Source organism: Abramis brama (assembly GCF_963993115.1).
Source record: "Abramis brama genome assembly, chromosome: 1".
Lineage (NCBI taxonomy): Eukaryota > Metazoa > Chordata > Actinopteri > Cypriniformes > Leuciscidae > Abramis > Abramis brama.
Genome location: NC_139963.1, coordinates 46502215 through 46513457, shown reverse-complemented (window position 1 = coordinate 46513457; position 11243 = coordinate 46502215). Strand labels below are relative to the sequence as shown.

Here is an 11243-nt window from a genome sequence, read left to right as displayed (position 1 = left end):
AATCTGTTGTTCACAGTATTTTCTCCCAACTGACATCTTTAGAATTCCAATATGAATTCTTTGAATTTGTTTGAATTCTTTAAATATTCGAGTGAAACATTCTAATTTAGAATTACTCACCTGCACCTAGACATCTTTTAAATATGTTGTCTACAGGTACAAAACATTTTTTTTTTTTTTTCTGACTATTATTTCATGTCAAGCTTTAAAGGGTTACAGTACCTCCTAATATTAACATACACTTCATTATTAGAGGTCTGACATCAACCTTTACATCTTTCTACTGGGACATTCAGCATCAACATGGAGGATTTAAGACTAAACCTCAGAAGATGTAAGAAAGTGCAAGCTAATGATTCAGTGATTCACCAATGCATTCAAATGGTCAACAAGTATTCAAAAATGTGAGTAAAAAAAAAAATTGCAGGCCTTTGTGACTAATAACACCAGCCTCAACAGAGTAAAATGTTGTTAATTTTGAGTCAAACAACATTATTTGTGGCTCAGATATGAAACACCATAATATATACACTATTTGCATAAAAATATAATATTAAATTAGATGCATCTATCACAAGATTGACTAACATGTTAAACTCGCAGCATTAATGAGGTCATTCAGTTAGTGTGTCACCAGCTGCAGGTAAACAATGACATCAGCGACATCTTCATGTGTAGTAAAATCGCATTTAAAACAGATTTTTAAAAACATTTCACCTTTTAGTGCGACGAAACACGTCGCCCTGCATGATCAAGAGCTCAAAGCCGACGCAGACGCTCGGAAATAAGCAGTGCGCATCACAAACAGCATCAGATGGAGGACGGTTAGAGCGTCTGGCTTTGCTCACACACTGGAAAACAGAGTGCAGGGGGGAATTCTGGGTAAAATCTCGAGGGCAGCGGATGATACCAAGACGAGCATTAAAAGAGGGGGAGCAGGTGCGGTGCATCCGTTCATAAGATGCTCCTGAGTGAGTGTGTGTGTGTGTTTCTAAATTTAAGTGCAATATGCTTTTTCCCAGAGGTCACGGTGGATGATATAACTAAGAATCACAACAAAAAAAAAATCTAAGTGAACAAGGAAAGCTTTTAGAGAAATGGACAGAGAGAGAGTGACAGGTTGAGTTTGCTATGCACATAAATAAACCCTTATGAAAATGTATCATGGTTACCTCTAATATACCAATGTACAGTTATGTTTCAATCCAGCGTTGTTTTATGCGATAACCTCAAATTTGCATAAAAATAAGTGGATGGAAACATAACTGTACATTGGTATATTAGAGGTAACCATGATACATTTTCATAAGGGTTCAGTTTGTGAAACGCCAAGATGTGCATATATTAAAAAAATAATAATTTTCAATAAGACAACATGCAGATAAACTATGATGGGAACACATTTACTGAATAAATCCAAAGACTTTATATATACAAAGACACTTCACTCGTATTATTATGAATGGAAGAAATGCAACAACGTGCAACATGGTAGAATAAGTCCCGCCTTCTAAAAAAAAGAGCCAATCACCAATTGGCAAAGTCATGTGATTGGATAACTGGACAAACCAGTGGACCAATCGCACTGCAATGCATCTCAAATGTCTCAAATCTCAAATTCTGTCATGAGAATGAATTGGTTTTTGTTCCTCCCAGAAGCGCCTCACATGATCGCATTCCCAAACGCCAGGCATCCGAAAGGACCCAAAAGAGCCACAGAGTGGCTTCCACGAGGGCAGCAACTTCCATTTTTATTACAGATATTCTGAAACAATTTCATCGGAAGTAACCTTTTTGTGCTCTCGAACACATGGGATGGAAATTGTGCTTTATTCGCAATTGTTTTATGCAATATTCCGAAGTTTGAATTCACAACTTTGGATGGAAACATGGGACTCAAGTTTCTCAATTGTTATGGGGTTTTCAACACAAACCCTGATACATGCATGTAATCTGAATAAAAAGATGCATAAGAATCATTTATCTTCTTCTTATCATTGAAAATGGACTCACCTGCTGTTCTTACGGGGCAGAGGAAGATCCTTCTGGGACGAAGATGACGGGACGGAGACGGAGAAACACAGAGAGAAGACAGAGATCAGACGGGAGTTTGAAATAAACACAATATCTCAGACACACTTATAATGTCATTCAATTAGATACAAAACACCAGAATAAGCCAAAGACAGAGGCACAAACACTTAACAGTAACACTTTACAATAAGGTCTCATTTGCTAACATGAAACCTTATTTAAAATGAAACCTTATTTTTAAAGTGTTATCGAAAGTTGATATATCATAAGAATCGTGAACTAACAAAAAGCAATACATTTTTACATTAACATTAACAAAGCAAATTTTGCAAGCAAAACACCTGACAAAACTAAATTTGTTGGGTTTAAATGATCAAACAATAGATCTAGTGTTGAAAATAAAGGCAGAAACTATTTAATAGCCTATATTTAATGTAAGGCGTGTGAATGTCACTAAATTTGTTTTTGAAAAGGTTTTGTCACATTTTCCCGAAAACTGCAAATGAAACCGTCTGTTCGGTTTCTGTGGACAAAACACTGGAACAAACAAACTCAACACACTTGGCATGTACAGAGGGAAGCTGATGTTGTTCTGGCAGCGTTCCCATGCTTCATTTCTCTCGCTGTATGTCTGTGATTGAACCTCATAATATCCTCTCATTCATCTTACTGACAGACTCTGTGTCTCTCACTGCAGAACTTCAGCAGATGTTCAGTCAGACCCAGAGAAACAACACGCCGTTCATGTTAAACTGATCTGAACCTCCAAACAGATTCAGAAGTTACTCTTTACTTTCTTAATTCATGTCCGTGGTCTTATTGTGATTGATTTGTCAGCAAACTATGGAAGCTGGTTTCCGCCAGGAAAAAAATAAAAAAGATAAATGCGAATTGAGAAAGAAATTAAGACATTTCTAAACTCCCAATGATTTTTTTCTCAGAATTGTCAGATATAAACTCTAAACTAAGATCTAAAACTTGCAATTGCAAGACAAATGTCAGAATTGTGAGATAAAAAGTCGCAATTACCTTTTTATTTTTCATTCTGTGGTGGAAACCAGCTTTCCATAGCAAACACACAATTTCAGCATAAAAGCTTTTGCTGAACATAGGCCGCTGTCACCTTTAGACAACTATATTATAACAAAATAAATATAACATTTATGCACGTTATGTTACTCAACAAATAAAGCTTGCAGCAGCTTTAATCAACAAACACTGTTAGCATCAATTGACATTGATCACTAATCAATAGGAGCGCTCAAATGTCCTTGGGCACGTGTGTGTGTGTGTGTGTGTGTGTGTGTGTGTGTGTGTGTGTGTGTGCTTTCAGAATGAATGTTGTGCCTCATCTCATCTAGAGATGAAACCTGTCAAGATCATGTCCAGGTATTTCACCACAGCAGAAAATAAGAACATAAATGTTGCATAAAGAAATGTTCCATTAAGAGTTTTGCATTGTGATATTATTTTCATGTCAACTAAACATTTTACCTTCAAATTCACGTTGCTGGAATGCAAAAATCAGACATATAAATTTGAATTGTAAAATACGTAAACATATTGGTATGTTACTGCCTATAATACTAATTTGATAATAATAACAATATTACAGTTATGAGAATCATTATTGAGATTATTAGCATTACATAAACTCAAAAGTGAAACATCCAACCATCCAGGCACATTACAGTAATACAATGTTTTTGGCAAAAATGTGCATGAAAATAATGTTGCAACCTATAGTTCAGTCCTGAAACTCTAGAGGGCGCCGGCTGATCAGTCCTTTACATGCATTCTGCAATCACATCATAACCACATCATCGCACAAGCTGATTGGCTTCTGCTGATCCCATAGCCAATGAGATTGCTTGCTCAACATCTGTCTGCTTCAGTGTTTGCTGTAAGTTTCATCTTTGTTTGCTGGGACCCTCCACCTCCCCAGCTCCACCTGCCTAGATCTGATACAGGATTTATGTATGTCTGTTTATCTATTAACAGTAGTATGTTCATAATTGCTCTGCAGAAACAGCAATAGGCTAATCAACAGCAGCAGCATACATTAGCATTGCCATATTTAATAACATGTTAAAAGTTGTCATGATTGAAATAGGCCTATATATACATGGTCATAGAATTGTCTTTCCCCCCCCCCCTAGTAACATAAGAAGCAAAAAGCAATGAAAGCTTTTAAGTTAAAAGTGTGTTTTGAGGCGAACAATTACCTAGAGATGTCGTCATGAGATTCACCTGATCAAAAATATTACAAAAATAAACAGATTTTGTGAACAGCTAAAAATAAAATAAATAAAAAATCAACAAAAACATTTTTCTAAATGTTTCAGAAGGTTTTCGCATATTAAAGCTCAGCAGGGCTGAAGGTGGCCTTCAACATCTTCATTTATGACAATAAGAAAGGAAAAGTCATTTTCAGAAGTGCTGTATTTTTAGCATTATTATTCAGCAACAGAAGATGCTAATCTTGCATTGACTGACTGGTCAAAAGCCGCACCACTGCGCTCAAGTCTGCTTCCATGTTTCTTATTGATCATCAATAAAAGTGTGTGTTTCCGTGACAACACAGGCTCTGGTAAAGTGTGCCGGTGTGTGCTGCTGACACGTTAACATCGGGTCACCCTGTGAATAATCCCTCCAGAGGCTCTTAAAAGCTGTGGCTCAGGCTCCGTCTCTATCGACTGTGGTGAAGCGCTCTCTGACTGACCCCACAGGTCAATTATACTGTAAATACCATGAGAGATCACAACCCCACGAGTATTACAGCACACATGTCAACATATACTCTCACACTGCACTGATCTTTAGCTGCATGACATTTTTCCCAGCGTCATTCTGTTGTTTTTAAAGTGCTTTCTACAGTAAGTACCATAAAACAAAATGGCAAAGCCATATTTCCAAATATCATTTTTGTCATGACAACTCAAGTGTTTGGAAAGGTAATGGATATGACAATGTTGATATGTTTCACAGCAAAATCCCCAGTGTTAAATTGAAGCCAAAACAAAACAGAAGCCAAACAAAATCTAAAGTTAAAAAGTAAGGGTCAACAGCCCAACTAAAGCAAACACCGATCACCATAATGGTGACACACCAACTACGAATTTCTCCTTCAGTGATTCTGCTTGTTAACATCAGGTGTCTTCAATAATGCTCAATCATCACTCAATTAATCACTTATTATCTCATTAACTTTAACACAGCTTCAGTGTTTCTTAAAACACTCTGAGAGTGGACTCATATAAACACTGAGAGTGTTAATTTAACACTGGGGATTTTGCTGTGTTGGTCTTGGAGAAATCTATCTGGTACACTGTTATTGCTACTGCTGTTGATACTCATTTATCTTTCTCATTAACGTTGTACAGTAAATAGTTTTGTCAACACAGACTGAATTAATCTTACTGAGGGTTGAAGTGAAGAGTAAGTCTGTTTTATGATGATTATACCAAAACATCTGGCGATGAAAACATGTATTCGTTTCGTCATTATAAATTCACGAGGCGTTCTCTTCATTAAATTATCCTTCCGTGTAGAGCAACAGAAGGCTGTGGCTCATCTCTTGTTTTTCTGGAGAAAGACGTGGCACTGTTTGTTTCACTGTGACTCACGTGTTTAATTTTAGCCAGTAATTGAGTTTCCGTCCTTAAATGCTGTAAAAGCTTCCCAGAAACCCTGCCTGCGGAGGAGAAGAGTAGCCCGGCGAACTGGAGTGGACAGATGGAGCCGAACGAGAACAAACTCTGAGCAGAGATCCGTCGAGCAAAGCACTTCAGATGCAGTAATGGAGCACGAGCCCGAAGCCTGAGAGATGCGTTCAAATATTACACAGTTAGAAAAGATTAGACAGGGGTTTTAAAGCAAATTATCGCAATTAATTATCACAATAACATATGGAGGAATTATAAACCGTTTGATAATTTGGTAACAGCCTTTATGTATACTACTGCATTATATCTTTTCATAAATAATTGCAACCAAATTTAAAATGCATTATAATATTTACAGATGTATTGTTACATCTGCAATTGGTTGTTTCTTATGTGTTTTAATGCTTTATACTTTATAAAGGTGTAACAATGAGTATATAACTATTATAACTGTGGTTACAATTATAAGGTGCATTAAAGACATAATTAATTCATTAAAATACTTTTATAATGCCTTACATATAAAGACATATAAAGCACAGGCGAAGCACTGCTACTTGGGCGCAGAGATATCAGATATCTTGGGTGCAGAGATAGCGGTTTTCAGGTGTTGCGTGATATCTCTGCGCCCAAGATATCAGTGATTCACCCCAATATAGTCCCAAGTCAATATCTGCCTAGGAAATCGCCTAGTCTTAATCTGCATTGCTATTTGTACTCGTTGTGAATATGCAGGCCACAAGAAGGATTATTTTTTTATCACTTTTACTCACGACATGCTATCCGGCAACAAAGGATTCCATTCATTATGCTAAGCTAAGCTAGCGGCGGCGCTGCCAGACTAAGACAATGCATGCACTGAGACAAAAATGTGTTTGCCCAACTATCTAAATGTAGGGGAGACGGTGAATAAACAGACCATAATAATCACAGAGTTATTTGGTCTGCTTGCCAACCACCCATAATCCCCCAAGAAACCACTAATCTTAATCAACATCCTAACAACCATCTTAAGCACCACTTTCTTTAGAAAATGTAAAAAATCTGCTTCTACATATTATATTTCTCTCTTCAACACGAGCTGAACAGAGTCTGATCATCATTAACTCTACTTGCAGATGATCCGGCTGAATGACGACGGGCTGAAAAGCAGTCTGAGCTTTAATGAAATGGCACAAGCTGGGCCTCCTGCCCACCGTTTGGTGCAAACCCATCATTTACTGCGCCAACCCTATAATCTGAGCGTCATTAACCTAAGAGCGTCTCGCCCGCGTGCCAGCCAACAGCACGCAAAACAGCCTGAGAGTTATCGCTGCGCCTTCTGCTGGGATTTTCGGGATTTCCTCCAACTATTTTTCCTAATGGCTTCTCTGCATCAGGAGAAAATGTGCATCAGATGCCTTCAGTGATTAAACGAGAACGGCCAGACTTACGGAAATCTACTGGAGAAACGAACACGAGGACGGATGCAGTCAAGCTCCAAAAATGGTGAAAACCATATAAAAATACATTTAATTCTATCTCAGGAAAGCTACGCTGAAAAAAAAAAATTGGTTAAAAAAGTTTTATTTCAACAACAATTTGTAGTACGTTTTTAATGAAAATGTTTGTAAAAAAAAATTATTCATTAATTTAAATGATTAAAACAAATAACGTTTTTCTGAGAAACCAGCAGATTTACATAAGTCTGATGAACCGTTTTAAAGAAATACTTCCTTAAATTACAACAAAACAATATTAATTTGTAAAATTTATAGAGTTTAAGAAGTTGTGTTGTGGAAATTTTATTTAAAGAAAGATATACTAGTAAATTAGCGCAGAAATGCTGGTGGGACACATCGGCTATAGAAACAAAGGGAACAAGGGTAAGATACGGATATTTCGATGAATTTACAGTAAGGTAAACTTTACAATAAGGTTTAATTTGTTAACATTAGTCAACCAAATCAGTTAACATTAAAAACATTTCTACAGCAATATTTCTAAAGCCATTCAGTGTCCATAGCTTGTTAGTTGGCTGGAAAAATAACTCTTTATAGGAGCATTAAAGATTAATTATATATATATTACTATACCTGTTAGTGACATCTAACAGGTATTTAGCAGTGACATTGTCACGCTTTTATAATTTACAATAAAATAAGCTATAGCTGCCATATAATAGCATTGTAATATAACATCTATAACATATAATATAATATGTAACGATAAAGTTTAAAGTGCCTTCATGAATGAAAAAGCAAAACACACCTGATGCACACATTCTTTGTTCTTCATTTTCTAGAAGTTTAGAGTTAAAAACCTCGCTGTATTTTTGTGTGACGATCCATCGCCACCTTCCTCCGACGAAAGTGACTTGAACAAATATTAGCCTATATTTATAATATAAAATGTATATGTTTGAATAAATCTGTGATGAAAATGATTACAGCCACCATTTAAATATCTAGGCTATATTTCAGACTGAAACATATGTATGTTATTAAAAACTATAAAAACTGCAATTTAAATGTTTGTAAAACTAAATTATTTGAGTGTTGATTATGAAATAAATTTCATTAATGAATTGATCATTGAAAAAAAACACACACGTTATTTTCAAATTAAAAATTGTGGTTTTGGTCTTTTGGTAAAAAAAAAAATCATTTTGATGCATCACTAAAAATATCATCAGAAATGATGATAAAAGTAGGCAACTGATGAGCCGCATGCTAAAACACTCCTGCAATGTGCACGCGGTGCCCTGCTGCATGATGGGAGTGACCTTTGACCTCTGAGACGGTGTTGCACCATATGGCAGCGACAGTGCAGCGGGAGGAGGGTGTTAACTGAATAACCGACACAATGTGTGTGTGCGACGCACAGAAGACACCCGAGGGACACGGACACAAACGGTGGAGAGCAATTATTCTCACACAGAGCAAAAAATGTGTCACATGTCTGAAAAACAGTCACACACAATGCCAAGCAATTATATTCTGCATAAATCAAGCCTATTTTAGGACCATTAAGATTTTTTTCTTTTGCATTCTGACATTTTTTATGACAGTTTAACACATGTCATCCCAAATTCTCATTACTGTAAATTAGAATACTGATCCTAAATGTTTGCATGGTCATAAAATGTAGCCTGTGTGCATGTTGAAATATGGTTTATCTTCGTACTTTATGATACAATTTGGTGTGATATTTTTGAATGACACATTTTATCCCGAGTCCTCATTACTGTAAATGTCAGATAATCTCTGGAACTGATACTGATATATTATTTTTAATTGTAAAATGGCTGGCAGTGTTTGTTGTGCTGCATTTAATTTTTCCTGATTTAACCAAAATAAAATATATATTTTTTTAGATTAAATAATTTTTTCTTACTGTATTTTAGTAATGATCATTCTTTTGCATTGCAATAATGACAAAAATGTGCTTAATTGTCATGAAAATGATGTATGCAGAATGAACACAAAGAATTGTGTATTGTTGTGTTTGTATGGTTGATTTTGGGCTGAAATTCTCAGATAACACACAGACCGTCCGTCTCTCTCTTTCTTATCATGTCTCAGACTTCATGAACGTCTCTCTACTGATGAGAGTGTGTGTGTGTGTGTGTGTGTGTGTGTGTGTGTGTGTGTGAGTGTGTCTGTGTGTGTGTGTGTGTGTGTGTGTGTGTGTGTGTGTGTCTGTGATATCATATCAGACTGATTGTGAAACTCTAGATACACAAGCGGATTCTGATGTCGACACACACACACCCGTCCCAGCAAAGCAAAGAATTCAGATAAGATACTGAACACACACACACACACACACACAAGCAAACGTCTCATCATCATCACGGCTCAGAGCTCCTAAATGTTAAAGCAGCTGAATTATTTTCACCTTACAAACAAATACCGTCAGATGGCATTTATACTGTAACAATGCAACACATTCAAATACCACAGTATTAATTAAATACAAATCCAAGGTACTGCCGAAAAACATATTTATTACTATAGCAAAAATACAGAAAAACACACTAATACCAAGATACTGAATGATTACCATATTAGTTTACCATGGTATTTCAAAGAATACCACCACACTCACTTGATAAAACTGTCCTTATGTGGTCCAATCAGATACAAGGTACTTTAAAGAATACCATGGTATTACCCCTATACATGGTCAAAAAACCACAGTATTACCATTGTACATGTCCAGAAAACATGGTACTACTTACTATAGTGCATGTCACACACTAAGACAGTACACACTTATACCATCGTACACTGATACACACCAAGGTGATTATAATGCATATTTACCATGGTATTTCACAGAATACCACTCTCCATTGGTTAGACTGTCATTAGGCTATAGCCTATGTTCTAGTCAGAGTATCAGATGCTATTAATACTAGTAATACCATGCTATTTTTGATACCGTAGTACTGAATGTTTAACATATTTATTTTATACCATGTTACTTCAAGGAATCTCAAAGAATACCATGGTAAGTATGGCGAAAAACCACAATATTATCATGGCACGTACCCAGAAAACATGATTTCACTATAGTAATGTTACATGTTTAGAACACACACTAATACCATGGTACTGAATGACTACCATGTTCATTCACCATGGTATTTCAAATAATACCACTCCCCATTGGTTAGACTGTCCTAATATGGTCCAATCAGACTGTTTCAGACAGAAACATCATGGGTTTTTTATATAGGCTATACCATAGTACTGAATGTTTACCATATTCTTACACCATTGTACTTAAAAGAATACCCCATATACATGGCATACCACAATATTACCATGGTACATGTCCAGAAAACATGATTTTACTATACTACGTTTAAAAAACACATTAATACCATGGTACTTAACGACTACCATGTTCATTCACCGAAGTACTTCAAAGAATACCCCATATACATTACCAAATACCACAGTATTACCATGGTACAGAAAACATTAGTCTGAAGGGATGTGTGTATCTGACCTGCAGTCGCCTGCGCCTGATTATTCCCGAATCATCCATGTCGTGTCCGTTAAAGATGCTGCTTTTGCTGCTATTGTGTGGATCAGAGGAGCCTCAGTCCGCTCGGGTCCATCGAGACTTTGTTATCAGGACGCCACGCGTTTCGTGTTCATCGTTATCCAGCTCATATCGCGTATCTGAGAGGCTGGAGGAGGAGGATTCACAGGATCACAACAATCGCATCCCAGAGAAGAGTCTGAACGCTCAACGCTCGACTCACTCACGACCGCACGCTCGTGACGTCATAAATGAACGTGCGCGAGATCAACACGAATGATTCGCTGCGAGCGCGTCCGTTCATTTTAGCATCAGCATCAAAATCCCCGTCTCTCTCTCTCTCTCTCTCTCTCTCTCACTCTCTCTCTTAGTGTTGTTCATTCATGTCATCCTCTCTCGGGGATTTTACAGGGATAGTTCACCCAAAAATGAAAATGCTGTCATTACTCACTCTCGTGTCGTTCCAAACCCATAAGACTTTCGTTCAACGCTAATCTGTATTAATTTAGT

The 11243-nt window shown here is 36.7% G+C and overlaps 1 protein-coding gene across 1 annotated transcript in view; it reads right to left on the bottom strand.

Annotated features, from left to right (window-relative positions):
- mast1b (microtubule associated serine/threonine kinase 1b) overlaps positions 1-10954 on the bottom strand; it is a 38460-nt gene extending 27506 nt beyond the window's left edge. The window contains exons 1-2 of the mRNA XM_084125940.1: positions 10698-10954; positions 2014-2042 (exon numbers count right to left, since the gene is read on the bottom strand). Of these exons, the coding sequence (XP_083982066.1) occupies positions 2014-2042; positions 10698-10736 (68 nt within the window). The 5' untranslated portion in view covers positions 10737-10954. The remainder of the gene's footprint in view (positions 1-2013; positions 2043-10697) is intronic.
- Positions 10955-11243: the final 289 nt, after the last annotated feature.